At 51.9% G+C, this 15,744-nt stretch overlaps 1 protein-coding gene across 3 annotated transcripts in view; it reads left to right on the top strand.

The window, feature by feature from the left end:
• ABCC3 (ATP binding cassette subfamily C member 3) overlaps window positions 1-15,744 on the top strand; it is an 80,653-nt gene that overhangs the window by 59,369 nt on the left and 5,540 nt on the right. For 2 of the 3 annotated variants that reach the window (XM_069749121.1, XM_069749122.1), the window contains exons 14-23: window positions 1,134-1,221; window positions 1,328-1,394; window positions 3,270-3,396; window positions 6,157-6,333; window positions 6,408-6,575; window positions 11,224-11,407; window positions 12,286-12,391; window positions 12,475-12,625; window positions 12,709-12,916; window positions 13,999-14,309. In XM_069749121.1, the coding sequence (XP_069605222.1) occupies window positions 1,134-1,221; window positions 1,328-1,394; window positions 3,270-3,396; window positions 6,157-6,333; window positions 6,408-6,575; window positions 11,224-11,407; window positions 12,286-12,391; window positions 12,475-12,625; window positions 12,709-12,916; window positions 13,999-14,309 (1,587 nt within the window). Of the gene's footprint in view, window positions 1-1,133; window positions 1,222-1,327; window positions 1,395-3,269; window positions 3,397-6,156; window positions 6,334-6,407; window positions 6,576-11,223; window positions 11,408-12,285; window positions 12,392-12,474; window positions 12,626-12,708; window positions 12,917-13,998; window positions 14,310-15,744 lie in introns of those variants that run through there. The other variant, XM_069749124.1, reaches the window with a different exon arrangement.

Here is a 15,744-nt window from a genome sequence, read left to right as displayed (position 1 = left end):
GGCATCTGTCAGGTCCATTAGTACTGATAATGTATGATAATCCAGCACCTGTCAGGTCTATTAATACTGATAACGTCTGATAATCCGGCATCTGTCAGGTCCATTAATACTGATAACATCTGATAATCCGGCATCTGTCAGGTCCATTAATACTGATAACATCTGATAATCCGGCACCTGTCAGGTCCGTTAATACTGATAACATCTGATAATCCGGCACCTGTCAGCTCCACTAATACTGATAACATCTGATAATCCAGCACCCGCCAGGTCCATTAATACTGATAACATCTGATAATCCGGCACCTGTCAGGTCTATTAATACTGATAACGTCTGATAATCCGGCATCTGTCAGGTCCATTAATACTGATAACATCTGATAATCCGGCACCTGTAAGGTCCGTTAATACTGATCACATCTGATAATCCGGCACCTGTCAGGTCCATTAATACTGATCACATCTGATAATCCGGCACCTGTCAGGTCCATTAATACTGATCACATCTGATAATCCGGCACCTGTCAGGTCCATTAATACTGATCACATCTGATAATCTGGCATCTGTCAGCTCCACTAATACTGATAACATGTGATAATCCGGCACCATTAATGCTGATACCATCTGATAATCCGGCATCTGTAAGCACCATTAAGGCCGGGATCACACATGCGAGAAACACGTCCGTGTCTCGCATGTGAAATCCAAGCTCTGGCGCCGGCACTGTGGAGCGGAGCGTGCGGCTCCATGTGTTCCTATGCTGCCGCACGCTCCAATCTGGAGTGCCGGCGCCAGAGGAGGGATTTCACGTGCGAGACACGGACGTGTTTCTCGCATGTGTGATCCCGGCCTAATACTGATAACATCTGATAATCCGACACCTGTCAGCTCCACTAATACTGATAATATCTGATAATCTGGCACCTGTCAGCTCCACTAATACTGATAACATGTAATAATCCGGCACCATTCAGCTCCATTTCTGACAGATTTGCAGTAACATTCCTTTAATCAAACATCAGAAGCATAAATGCTGGATTATCAGATGTTGGTCGGATGTCGCTCTAGATTATCGGATGCTGGATTACAGGACAGATGTGACTTGTGTACCCCATTCTCTCTTCCCCCCCAGGCTAGCGTCTCCATTAAGCGGATACAGAACTTTTTGGCCAATGATGAGCTGGACCCTAGTGCGGTCAGTAAGGAGAAGTCAGTGAGCGGTGAGACCCCCGACAGCTCTGAGTCCGGGATATAAAGGGGCATACCTTCAGTCTAATACTCCAGAAAGTCTGATAATCCAGCAGCCATTCTGTCCTTTCTTCCCAGGCGTCGCCATCGCAGTACAAAATGGGACGTTCAGCTGGGCGCGATCCAGTGACCCGGTACTGAGCAAGTAAGAGGCGCAGCGTCACCCAGTGCTGATCCCTGACCAGAGATAATGAACGGGGGGCCCTGGTTCCATGGTCGGCCAGGACCCTCCTTCAGGGCCGGTTTTAGACAAACTGGGGCCCCAAATGCTGACATATTACCCCATCACAGAAACATTTTGGCTGTAGTTACGTGCGCTGAGTTCAGGCCATTAAACGAGCAATAGACAATATTGAAGTCATTCAACGCTTGTTTCCCGGCCACTTTACATTGGCTAAGGAACAATGATGGGGACAGATAGTCCTCAATACAGTGTAATGCAGGTCCCATGTAATATAATGCAGCCCCCTCATAGAGTATACTGCAGCTCCCTTCTGAGTATAATGCAGCCCCCCTCATAGAGTATACTGCAGCCCCCTTCTGAGTATAGTTCAGCCCCCTCAGAGTGTACTGCAGCCGCCCCACAGAGTATAAAGCAGCCACCCAATAGAGTATAATCCAGCCCCCTCATAGAATATACTGCAGCCTCCTTCTGAGTATAAAGCAGCACCCACAAAGTATACTGCAGCCCCCCTCAGAGTATACTGCAGCCCCCCTCAGAGTATAGTATTGTAGCCCCCTCAGAATATAATTCAACCCCCTCATAAAGTATAATGCATCCCCCTCAGAGTATAATTCAGCCCCCTCACAGTATAATGCAGCCCCCTCAGAGTATAATGTAACCCTCTCATAGAGTATAATGCAGCCCGCTCAGAGTATAATGCTGCCCCCTCAGAGCATAATGTTGCCCCCTCAGAGTATAATGCTGTCTCCTCACAGTATAATGCAGCCCCCTCACAGTATAATGCAGTCCCTTCACAGTATAATGCTGCCCCCTCACAGTATAATGCTGCCCCTTACAGTATAATGCAGCCCCCCTCAGAGTATAATGCAGCCCCCCACAGAGTATAATGCATCCCCCTCAGAGTATAATGCTGCCCCCTTACAGTATAATGCAGCCCCCTCAGAGTATAATGTAACCCTCTCATAGAGTATAATGCAGCCCGCTCAGAGCATAATGCTGCCCCCTCAGAGCATAATGTTGCCCCCTCAGAGTATAATGCTGCCTCCTCACAGTATAATGCAGCCCCCTCACAGTATAATGCAGTCCCTTCACAGTATAATGCTGTCCCCTCACAGTATAATGCTGCCCCTCACAGTATAATGCAGCCCCCCTCAGAGTATAATGCAGCCCCCCACAGAGTATAATGCAGCCCCCCTCACAGTATAATGCTGCCCCCTCAGAGTATAATGCAGCGCCCTCAGAGCATAATGCTGCCCCCTCACAGTATAATGCAGCCCACTCACAGTATAATGCAACCCCTCAGAGTATAATGCTGCCCCCTCACAGTATAATGCAGCCCACTCACAGTATAATGCAACCCCCTCAGAGTATAATGCTGCCCCCTCACAGTATAATACAGCCCCTTCACAGTATAATGCTGCCCCCTCAGAGCATAATGCTGCCCCCTCACAGTATAATACAGTCCCCTCAGAGTATAATGCTGCCCCCTCACAGTATAATGCTGCCCCCTCAGAGTATAATGCAGCCCCCTCAGAGCATAATGCTGCCCCCTCACAGTATAATGCAGCCCCCTCAGAGTATAATGCAGCCCCCACAGAGTATAATGCTGCCCCCTCACAGTATAATACAGCCCCTTCACAGTATAATGCTGCCCCCTCAGAGCACAATGCTGCCGCCTCACAGTATAATACAGCCCCTTCACAGTATAATGCTGCCCCCTCAGAGCATAATGCTGCCCCCTCACAGTATAATACAGCCCCTTCACAGTATAATGCTGCCCCCTCAGAGCATAATGCATTCTGGGCCTTCATGACCTTTAGTCTCTTCTCCCCACAGCATCGATCTGCTTGTCCCAACTGGGTCGATTGTCGCCATCGTCGGTCATGTAGGCTGTGGAAAGTCGTCACTGGTGTCGGCCCTGCTGGGCGAGATGGAGAAGATGGAGGGTGAGGTGGCGGTGCGGGTGAGTATCGGTCAGTGACTGCACAGCTGAGGTGGCGTCACACTGTGCTAGAGCAGGAGGATGATAGCAGCGGTGCGGGTGGGTACCGGTCAGTGATGTGGCACAGCTGAGGGGGCGTCACACTGTGCTAGGGCAGGAGGATGGTAGCAGCGGTGCGGGTGAGTACTGGTCAGTGATGGGGCACAGATGATGGGGCGTCACACTGTGCTAGGGCAGGAGGATGGTAGCAGCGGTGCGGGTGGGTACTGGTCAGTGATGGGGCACAGCTGATGGGGCGTCACACTGTGCTAGAGCAGGAGGATGGTAGCAGTGTTGCGGGTGGGTACCGGTCAGTGATGGTACACAGCTGAGTGGGCGTCACACTGTGCTAGGGCAGGAGGATGGTAGCAGTGGTGCGGGTGGGTACCGATCAGTACTGTGCACAGCTGAGGGGGCGTCACACTGTGCTAGAGCAGGAGGATGGTAGCAGCGGTGCGGGTGGGTACCGATCAGTACTGTGCACAGCTGAGGGGGCGTCACACTGTGCTAGAGCAGGAGGATGGTAGCAGCGGTGCGGGTGGGTACCGATCAGTACTGTGCACAGCTGAGGGGGCGTCACACTGTGCTAGAGCAGGAGGATGGTAGCAGCGGTGCAGGTGGGTACCGGTCAGTGATGGGGCACAGCTGAGGGGGCGTCACACTGTGCTAGGGCCGGAGGATGGTAGCAGCGGTGCGGGTGGGTACCGGTCAGTGATGGGGCACAGCTGAGGGGGCGTCACACTGTGCTAGAGCAGGAGGATGGTAGCAGCGGTGCGGGTGGGTACCGGTCAGTGATGGGGCATAGCTGAGGGGGCGTCACACTGTGCTAGGGCAGGAGGATGGTAGCAGCGGTGCGGGTGGGTACCGATCAGTACTGTGCACAGCTGAGGGGGCGTCACACTGTGCTAGGGCAGGAGGATGGTAGCAGTGGTGCGGGTGGGTACCGATCAGTACTGTGCACAGCTGAGGGGGCATCACACTGTGCTAGGGCAGGAGGATGGTAGCAGCGGTGCGGGTGGGTACCAGTCAGTGATGGGGCACAGCTAAGGGGGCGCCACACTGTGCTAGAGCAGGAGGATGGTAGCAGCGGTGCGGGTGGGTACCGGTCAGTGATGGGGCACAGCTGAGGTGGCGTCACACTGTGCTAGGGCAGGAGGATGGTAGCAGCGGTGCGGGTGGGTACCGGTCAGTGATGGGGCACAGCTGATGGGGCGTCACACTGTGCTAGGGCAGAAGGATGGTAGCAGTGCTGCGGGTGGGTACCGATCAGTACTGTGCACAGCTGAGGGGGCGTCACACTGTGCTAGGGCAGGAGGATGGTAGCAGTGGTGCGGGTGGGTACCGATCAGTACTGTGCACAGCTGAGGGGGCGTCACACTGTGCAAGAGCAGGAAGATGGTAACAGCGGTGCGGGTGGGTACTGGTCAGTACTGTGCACAGCTGAGGGGGCATCACACTGTGCTAGGGCAGGAGGATGGTAGCAGTGGTGCGGGTGGGTACCGATCAGTACTGTGCACAGCTGAGGGGGCGTCACACTGTGCTAGGGCAGGAGGATGGTAGCAGCGGTGCGGGTGGGTACCGATCAGTACTGTGCACAGCTGAGGGGGCGTCACACTGTGCTAGAGCAGGAGGATGGTAGCAGCGGTGCGGGTGGGTACTGGTCAGTACTGTGCACAGCTGAGGGGGCGTCACACTGTGCTAGGGCCGGAGGATGGTAGCAGCGGTGCGGGTGGGTACTGGTCAGTGATGGGGCACAGCTGAGGTGGCGACACACTGTGCTAGGGCAGGAGGATGGTAGCAGTGGTGCGGGTGGGTACTGGTCAGTGATGGGGCACAGCTGAGGTGGCGTCACACTGTGCTAGAGCAGGAGGATGGTAGCAGTGGTGCGGGTGGGTACTGGTCAGTGATGGGGCACAGCTGAGGTGGTGTCACACTGTGCTAGAGCAGGAGGATGGTAGCAGCGGTGCGGATGGGGACTGGTCAGTGATGGGGCACAGCTGAGGGGGCGTCACACTGTGTTAGGGCAGGAGGATGGTAGCAGTGGTGCGGGTGGGTACCGGTCAGTGATGGTACACAGCTGAGGGGGCGTCACACTGTTCTAGGGCAGGAGGATGTTAGCAGCGGTGCGGGTGGGTACCAATCAGTACTGTGCACAGCTGAGGGGGCGTCACACTGTGCTAGGGCAGGAGGATGGTAGCAGCGGTGCGGGTGGGTATCGGTCAGTGATGGGGCACAGTTGAGGGGGCGTCACACTGTGCTAGGGCAGGAGGATGGTAGCAGCGGTGCGGGTGGGTACCAATCAGTACTGTGCACAGCTGAGGGGGCGTCACACTGTGCTAGGGCAGGAGGATGGTAGCAGCGGTGCGGGTGGGTATCGGTCAGTGATGGGGCACAGTTGAGGGGGCGTCACACTGTGCTAGGGCAGGAGGATGGTAGCTGCGGTGCGGGTGGGTACCGGTCAGTGATGGTACACAGCTGAGGGGGCGTCACACTGTGCTAGAGCAGGAGGATGGCAGCAGCGGTGCGGGTGGGTATCAATCAGTACTGTGCACAGCTGAGGGGGCGTCACACTGTGCTAGAGCAGGAGGATGGCAGCAGCGGTGCGGGTGGGTATCAATCAGTACTGTGCACAGCTGAGGGGGCGTCACACTGTGCTAGAGCAGGAGGATGGTAGCAGCGGTGCGGGTGGGTATCAATCAGTACTGTGCACAGCTGAGGGGGCGTCACACTGTGTCCCCGCAGGGCTTGCTCGCCTACGTCCCCCAGCAGGCCTGGATACAGAACTCCACCCTGAAGGGTAACATCCTCTTCGGTCGACCTGAAAATGAGAAGAATTACAAGAAGGTTCTGGAAGCCTGCGCCCTCCTCACCGACCTGGAGGTGCTGCCGGGGGGCGACCAGACGGAGATCGGGGAGAAGGTGAGGTACCGGCCGCTCTGCTTACATCCTCTGTGCTGCTCTGAGCTGTGTCTGATCCCCCGCTCTCCCCACAGGGCATCAATCTGTCCGGAGGGCAGAAGCAGAGGGTGAGCCTCGCCCGCGCCGTCTACAGCAACGCCGACGTCTTCCTGCTGGACGACCCTCTGTCCGCCGTGGACGCCCACGTGGCCAAACACATCTTCGACAACGTGATCGGACCTGACGGCCTGCTGCGCGGGAAAGTGAGTGCCCGGGCAGTGGACCACCAGTGTATCTAATCCTCTCCTGTGTGATACTGTCTGCTGAGCCGTGTATCTAATCCTATCCTGTGTGATACTGTCTGCTGAGCCATGTATCTAATCCTCTCCTGTGTGATACTGTCTGCTGAGCCATGCATCTAATCCTATCCTGTGTGATACTGTCTGCTGAGCCATGTATCTAATCCTCTCCTGTGTGATACTGTCTGCTGAGCCGTGTATCTAATCCTCTACTGTGTGATACTGACTGCTGAGCTGTGTATCTAATCCTCTCCTGTGTGATACTGTCTGCTGAGCCGTGTATCTAATCCTCTCCTGTGTGATACTGACTGCTGAGCTGTGTATCTAATCCTCTCCTGTGTGATACTGACTGCTGAGCTGTGTATTTAATCCTCTCCTGTGTGATACTGACTGCTGAGCCGTGTATCTAATCCTCTACTGTGTGATACTGTCTGCTGAGCCGTGTATCTAATCCTCTCCTGTGTGATACTGACTGCTGAGCTGTGTATCTAATCCTATCCTGTGATACTGACTGCTGAGCCATGTATCTAATCCTCTCCTGTGTGATACTGACTGCTGAGCCGTGTATCTAATCTTATCCTGTGTGATACTGACTGCTGAGCCGTGTATCTAATCCTCTCCTGTGTGATACGGTCTGCTGAGCTGTGTATCTAATCCTCTCCAGTGTGATCCTCCCTGCTGAGCCGTGTATCTAATCCTCTCCTGTGATACTGACTGCTGAGCAGTGTATCTAATCCTATCCTGTGTGATTCTGACTGCTGAGCAGTGTATCTAATCCTATCCTGTGTGATACTGACTGCTGAGCTGTGTATCTAATCATATCCTGTGTGATACTGACTGCTGAGCCGTGTATCTAATCCTCTCCTGTGTGATACTGTCTGCTGAGTCGTGTATCTAATCCTCTCCTGTGTGATACTAACTTCTGAGCTGTGTATCTAATCCTCTCCTGTGTGATACTGTCTGCTGAGCCCTGTATCTAATCCTATCCTGTGTGATACTGACTGCTGAGCCGTGTATCTAATCTTATCCTGTGTGATACTGACTACTGAGCCGTGTATCTAATCCTCTCCTGTGATACTGACTCCTGAGCAGTGTATCTAATCCTATCCTGTGTGATACTGAATGCTGAACCCTGTATCTAATCCTCTCCTGTGTGATACTGTCTGCTGAGCCGTGTATCTAATCCTATCCTGTGTGATACTGACTGCTGAGCCGTGTATCTAATCATATCCTGTGTGATACTGACTGCTAAGCCGTGTATCTAATCCTCTCCTGTGTGATACTGTCTGCTGAGTTGGTGTATCTAATCCTCTCCTGTGTGATACTGACTGCTGAGCCGTGTATCTAATCCTCTCCTGTGTGATACTGTCTGCTGAGTCGTGTATCTAATCCTCTCCTGTGTGATACTAACTTCTGAGCTGTGTATCTAATCCTCTCCTGTGTGATACTGTCTGCTGAGCCGTGTATCTAATTCTCTCCTGTGTGATACTGACTGCTGAGCCGTGTATCTAATCTTATCCTGTGATACTGACTGCTGAGCCGTGTATCTAATCCTCTCCAGTGTGAGCCTCCCTGCTGAGCCGTGTATCTAATCCTCTCCTGTGATACTGACTGCTTAGCAGTGTATCTAATCCTATCCTGTGTGATACTGAATGCTGAACCCTGTATCTAATCCTCTCCTGTGTGATACTGTCTGCTGAGCCGTGTATCTAATCCTATCCTGTGTGATACTGACTGCTGAGCCGTGTATCTAATCCTCTCCTGTGTGATACTGTCTGCTGAGCCCTGTATCTAATCCTATCCTGTGTGATACTGACTGCTGAGCCGTGTATCTAATCCTATCGTGTGATACTGTCTGCTGAGCTATGTATCTAATCCTATCCTGTGTGATACTGACTGCTCAGCCGTGTATCTAATCCTATCCTGTGTGATACTGTCTGCTGAGCTATGTATCTAATCCTATCCTCTGTGATACTGACTGCTCAGCCGTGTATCTAATCCTCTCCTGTGATACAGACTGCTGAGCCGTGTATCTAATCCTCTCCTGTGTGATACTGACTGCTGAGCCGTGTATCTAATCCTATCCTGTGATACTGACTGCTGAGCCGTGTATCTAATCCTCTCCTGTGTGATACTGACTGCTGAGCTGTGTATCTAATCCTCTCCTGTGTGATACTGACTGCTGAGCTGTGTATCTAATCCTATCCTGTGTGATACTGACTGCTGAGCCGTGTATCTAATCCTATCCTGTGTGATACTGTCTGCTGAGCCATGTATCTAATCCTATCTTGTGATATTGTCTGCTGAGCTGTGTATCTAATCCTATCCTGTGTGATACTGACTGCTGAGCCATGTATCTAATCCTATCCTGTGTGATACTGTCTGCTGAGCCATGTATCTAATCCTATCTTGTGATATTGTCTGCTGAGCTGTGTATCTAATCCTATCCTTTGTGATACTAACTGCTGAGCCGTGTATCTAATCCTATCCTGTGTGATACTGTCTGCTGAGCTGTGTATCTAATCCTCTCCTGTGTGATACTGACTGCTGAGCCATGTATCTAATCCTCTCCTGTGTGATACTGACTGCTGAGCTGTGTATCTAATCCTATCCTGTGTGATACTGACTGATGCGCTGTGTATCTAATCCTATCCTGTGTGATACTGTCTGCTGAGCCATGTATCTAATCCTATCTTGTGATATTGTCTGCTGAGCTGTGTATCTAATCCTATCCTGTGTGATACTGTGCTGAGCTGTGTATCTAATCCTATCCTTTGTGATACTAACTGCTGAGCCGTGTATCTAATCCTATCCTGTGTGATACTGTCTGCTGAGCTGTGTATCTAATCCTCTCCTGTGTGATACTGACTGCTGAGCCATGTATCTAATCCTCTCCTGTGTGATACTGACTGCTGAGCTGTGTATCTAATCCTATCCTGTGTGATACTGTCTGCTGAGCCGTGTATCTAATCCTATCCTGTGTGATACTGACTGTTGAGCCGTGTATCTAATCCTCTCCTGTGTGATACTGACTGCTCAGCCATGTATCTAATCCTCTCCTGTGTGATACTGACTGCTGAGCCGTGTATCTAATCCTCTCCTGTGTGATACTGACTGCTGAGCCGTGTATCTAATCCTCTCCAGTGTGATACTGACTGCTGAGCCGTGTATCTAATCCTATCCTGTGATACTGACTGCTGAGCCATGTATCTAATCCTATCCTGTGTGGTACTGACTGCTGAGCTGTGTATCTAATCCTATCCTGTGTGATACTGTCTGCTGAGCCGTGTTTCTAATCCTATCCTGTGTGATACTGACTGCTGAGCCCTGTATCTAATCCTATCCTGTGTGATACTGACTGCTGAGCCGTGTATCTAATCCTCTCCTGTGTGATACTGTCTGCTGAGCCGTGTATCTAATCCTATCCTGTGATATTGTCTACTGAGCCATGTATCTATTCCTATCCTGTGTGATACTGTCTGCTGAGCTGTGTATCTAATCCTATCCTTTGTGATACTAACTGCTGAGCCGTGTATCTAATCCTATTCTGTGTGATACTGACTGCTGAGCCGTGCATCTAATCCTATCCTGTGTGATACTGACTGCTGAGATGTGTATCTAATCCTATCCTGTGTGATACTGACTGCTGAGCTGTGTATCTAATCCTATCCTGTGTGATACTGACTGCTGAGCTGTGTATCTAATCCTCTCCTTTGTGATACTGACTGCTGAGCTGTGTATCTAATCCTACCCTGTGTGATACTGACTGCTGAGCCCTGTATCTAATCCTATCCTGTGTGATACTGTCTGCTGAGCTGTGTATCTAATCCTATCCTGTGTGATACTGACTGCTGAGCCCTGTATCTAATCCTCTCCTGTGTGATACTGACTGCTGAGCTGTGTATCTAATCCTATCCTGTGTGATACTGACTGCTGAGCCCTGTATCTAATCCTATCCTGTGTGATACTGACTGCTGAGCCCTGTATCTAATCCTATCCTGTGATTGTCTGCTGAGCTGTGTATCTAATCCTTTCCTGTGTGATACTGACTGCTGAGCCGTGTATCTAATCCTATCCTGTGTGATACTGACTGCTGAGCCGTGTATCTAATCCTCTCCAGTGTGATACTGACTGCTGAGCTGTGTATCTAATCCTATCCTGTGTGATACTGTCTGCTGAGCCGTGTATCTAATCCTATCTTGTGTGATACTGACTGCTGAGTTGTGTATCTAATCCTCTCCAGTGTGATACTGACTGCTGAGCTGTGTATCTAATCCTATCCTGTGTGATACTGACTGCTGAGCCCTGTATCTAATCCTCTCCAGTGTGATACTGACTGCTGAGCTATGTATCTAATCCTATCCTGTGTGATACTGACTGCTGAGCCGTGTATCTAATCCTCTCCTGTGTGATACTGACTGCTGAGCCGTGTATCTAATCCTCTCCTGTGATACTCTCTGCTGAGCCGTGTATCTAATCCTCTCCTGTGTGATACTGTCTGCTGAGCCGTGTATCTAATCCTATCGTGTGTGATACTGACTGCTGAGCTGTGTATCTAATCCTCTCCTGTGTGATACTGACTGCTGAGCTGTATCTCATCCTCGCCCCTCAGACGCGGCTTCTGGTCACGCACGGGATCAGTTTCCTCCCACAAGTTGACCACATCGTGGTGATCGTGGACGGTCAGGTCTCGGAGACAGGATCCTACCAGCAGCTGATGAGCCAGAACGGCGCCTTCTCTGAATTCCTCCGGAACTACACCTTCGATGACAACGTGGAGGAGGAAGAGCTGACGAGTAGGTGGCAGTCCTGACACCCCACAACCTTGACAACTCCGCACGTGACAACCCCGTATGTGACCACCCCACACGTGACAACCCAATACATGACAACCCCGCATGTGACTTCCCCACACGTGACTACCTCGCACGTGACAACTCCCCACGTGACAACCCCATACGTGACAACCCCATACGTGACTACCCCGCACCTGACAACCAGATACATGACAACCCCGCACGTGACAACCCGATACATGACAACCCCGCACGTGACAACCCCATACGTGACTACCCGATACATGACAACCCCATACGTGACAACTCCCCACGTGACAACCCCGCACCTGACAACCCGATACATGACAACCCCGCATGTGACAACTCCCCACGTGACAACCCCATACGTGACAACCCCATACGTGACTACCCCGCACCTGACAACCCGATACATGACAACCCCGCATGTGACAACCCCATACGTGACAACCCCATACGTGACAACCCCATACGTGACAACCCCATACGTGACTACCCCGCACCTGACAACCCGATACATGACAACCCCGCACGTGACAACTCCCCACGTGACAACCCCATACGTGACAACCCCATACGTGACTACCCCGCACCTGACAACCCGATACATGACAACCCTGCACATGACAACCCCATACGTGACTACCCGATACATGACAACCCCATACGTGACTACCCCATACGTGACAACTCCCCACGTGGCAAGCCCGCACCTGACAACCCGATACATGACAACTCCCCACGTGACAACCCCATACGTGACTACCCCGCACCTGACAACTCCACACTAGACAATCTGACAACATTGGGTCGGACTTTGCATCTGACACTGACAACTCTTTCCACCTTATCTCCAGTCCAGGACGAGGAGGAAGTCCTTCTGGCGGAGGAGACGCTCAGTAATCACACGGATCTAGTGGATAATGAGCCCATCGCTAATGAGGCCCGGAAGAAGTTCATCAGGTGCGGAGCGGAGGAATGACGGCACCGGAGGGCGCTGCGTCCGCTGTGACTCCGCTGTGACCCCTGTAACCCTTCCTCTCCAGGCAGATCAGCGTCCTCTCCTCCGACACCGAGCCATCACACGCCATGTCGACGCGCAGAAGACTCTGCGAAAGGAAATTGTCAGAAACGGTGACATCGAAGAAACCCCAGATGGAGAAACTGATCCAGACGGAGACCGCCGAGACCGGGAGGGTGCGAGCGGTGGTCCTGCGTACAGAAAACGGGCCGCGGTGATCAGATCACTGATATAACACATTGTGCGTTGTCACCCTCAGGTTAAAATGACGGTGTTCTGGCAGTACATCAAGGCGATCGGACTCGCGGTCGCCATCTTCATCTGCTTTCTGTACTCCTGCCAAAATGCATCGGCCATCGGAGCCAACGTGTGGCTGAGCGACTGGACCAACGAAGCGGTCATTAACGGCACGCAGCAGAACACGCAGTGGAGAGTCGGGGTGTACGCCGCGCTGGGACTGCTACAGGGTAAGAAGGTTGCGGGTGAGGTCATGGAAGAAGTCAGGGGTGAGGTCGTGGATGAGGTTGTGGATGAGGTCACAGGTGAGATCGTGGATAAGGTCACAGATGAGATCATGAATGAGGTTGTGGAAGAGGTCACGGGTGAGAGCATGGATGAGGTCACAGGTGAGGTTGTGGATGAGGTCACGGTGAGATCGTAAGTGAGGTTGTGGATGAGGTCACGGTGAGATCGTAAGTGAGGTTGTGGATAAGATCATGGGTGAGAACATGGATGAGGTCACAGGTGAGGTTGTGGATGAGGTCACGGGTGAGATCGTAAGTGAGGTTGTGGATGAGGTCGCGGGTGAGATTATGGATGATATCACAGATAAGGTCATGGATGAGGTCACGGTGAGGTTGTGGATGATGCTAACATGAGGTCACAGATGAGGTTGTGGATGAGGTCAGGGGTGAGATTGTGGATAAGATCACAGGTGAGATTGTGGATGAGGTCACAGGTGAGTTTGTGGATGAGGTCACAGGTGAGATCGTAAGCGAGGTTGTGGATGAGGTCATGGTAAGGTTGTGGATGAGGCTATGGATGAGATTGTGGATGAGTTTGTGGGTGAGGTAGTGGATGACATACCGGGTGAGGTCACGGGTGAGATCGTGGATAAGGTCACAGATGAGAGCGTAAATGAGGTTATGGATGTGGTCATTGGATGAGATTGTGCATGAGGTCACAGGTGAGACCGTGGATGAGGTCACAGGTGAGGTCATGGATGAGGTCGCTGAAGAGGTTGTGGGTCAGGTCACAGATGAGGTCGTGGATGAGGTCACGGGTGAGGTTGTGGATGAGGCCATGGATGAGTTTGTGGATGAGTTTGTGGGTGAGGTAGTGGATGATGTAATGGGTGAGGTCGTGGGCGAGGTCGCGGGTGAGGTAATGAATGAGGTCGCTAATGAAGTTGTGGGTGAGGTCGGGGGTGAGGTAATGAATGAGGTCGCTAATGAAGTCGTGTGTGAGGTCGCAGGTGAGGTCATGGATGAGGTCGCTGGTGAGGCTGTGGGTGAGGTCGCGTATGTCTCACGTGCTCCTTTTTTATCAGGAGTTCTGGTGATGGTGTCCTCGTTCACCCTGGCCATGGGTGGCATCAGCGCGGCCCGGAAACTACATGAGGCGCTGCTGGATAATAAGATGCACACACCGCAGTCCTTCTACGACACCACGCCCATCGGACGCATCATCAATCGCTTTTCTAAGGACATTTATGTAATCGATGAAGTCATCCCACCAACCTTCTTCATGTTCTTGGCCACGTTCTTCACCTCACTCTCCACCATGATTGTCATTGTGTCCAGTACCCCTCTCTTTGCGGTGGTCATTATACCACTGGCATTCAGCTACTTCTTTGTACAGGTGAGTGCTGAGCCTAGCAAGAAAGCATTACTATGGGGGCCGCAAACTATACTTTCACCACCAGATGGAGACAAAACTCATCATGTATCTCTGTATACAGGGAGCTCCTCCTAGTGGTGACTACAGAAAGGATCTTATCATGTATCTCTGTATACAGGGAGCTCCCCCTAGTGGTGGCTGCAGACAGGATCTTATCATGTATCTCTGTATACAGGGAGCTCCCCCTAGTGGTGGCTGCAGACAGGATCTTATCATGTGTCTCTGTATACAGGGAGCTCCCCCTAGTGGTGACTGCAGACAGGATCTTATCATGTATCTCTGTATACAGGGAGCTCCCCCTAGTGGTGACTGCAGACAGGATCTTATCATGTATCTCTGTATACAGGGAGCTCCCCCTAGTGGTGGCTGCAGACAGGATCTTATCATGTGTCTCTGTATACAGGGAGCTCCCCCTAGTGGTGACTGCAGACAGGATCTTATCATGTATCTCTGTATACAGGGAGCTCCCCCTAGTGGTGGCTGCAGACAGGATCTTATCATGTATCTCTGTATACAGGGAGCTACCCCTAGTGGTGGCTGCAGACAGGATCTTATCATGTATCTCTGAATACAGGGAGCTCCCCCTAGTGGTGGCTGCAGACAGGATCTTATCGTGTATCTCTGTATACAGGGAGCTCCCCCTAGTGGTGGCTGCAGACAGGATCCTATCATGTATCTCTATATACAGGGAGCTCCTCCTAGTGGTGACTGCAGACAGGATCTTATCATGTACCTCTGTATACAGGGAGCTCCCCCTAGTGGTGGCTGCAGACAGGATCTTATCATGTATCTCTGTATACAGGGAGCTTCCCCTAGTGGTGGCTGCAGACAGGATCTTATCATGTATCTCTGTATACAGGGAGCTCCCCCTAGTGGTGGCTGCAGACAGGATCTTATCATGTATCTCTGTATACAGGGAGCTCCCCCTAGTGGTGGCTGCAGACAGGATCTTATCATGTATCTCTGTATACAGGGAGCTCCCCCTAGTGGTGGCTGCAGACAGGATCTTATCATGTATCTCTGTATACAGGGAGCTCCCCCTAGTGGTGGCTGCAGACAGGATCTTATCGTGTATCTCTGTATACAGGGAGCTCCCCCTAGTGGTGGCTGCAGACAGGATCTTATCGTGTATCTCTGTATACAGGGAGCTCCCCCTAGTGGTGGCTGCAGACAGGATCCTATCATGTATCTCTATATACAGGGAGCTCCCCCTAGTGGTGACTGCAGACAGGATCTTATCATGTATCTCTGTATACAGGGAGCTCCCCCTAGTGGTGGCTGCAGACAGGATCTTATCGTGTATCTCTGTATACAGGGAGCTCCCCCTAGTGGTGGCTGCAGACAGGATCCTATCATGTATCTCTATATACAGGGAGCTCCCCCTAGTGGTGACTGC

This window comes from Ranitomeya imitator, chromosome 2, assembly GCF_032444005.1.
Source record: "Ranitomeya imitator isolate aRanImi1 chromosome 2, aRanImi1.pri, whole genome shotgun sequence".
Lineage (NCBI taxonomy): Eukaryota > Metazoa > Chordata > Amphibia > Anura > Dendrobatidae > Ranitomeya > Ranitomeya imitator.
The sequence above is the reverse complement of the archived record's forward strand: the minus strand, read 5'-3'. Positions and strand labels throughout refer to the sequence as shown.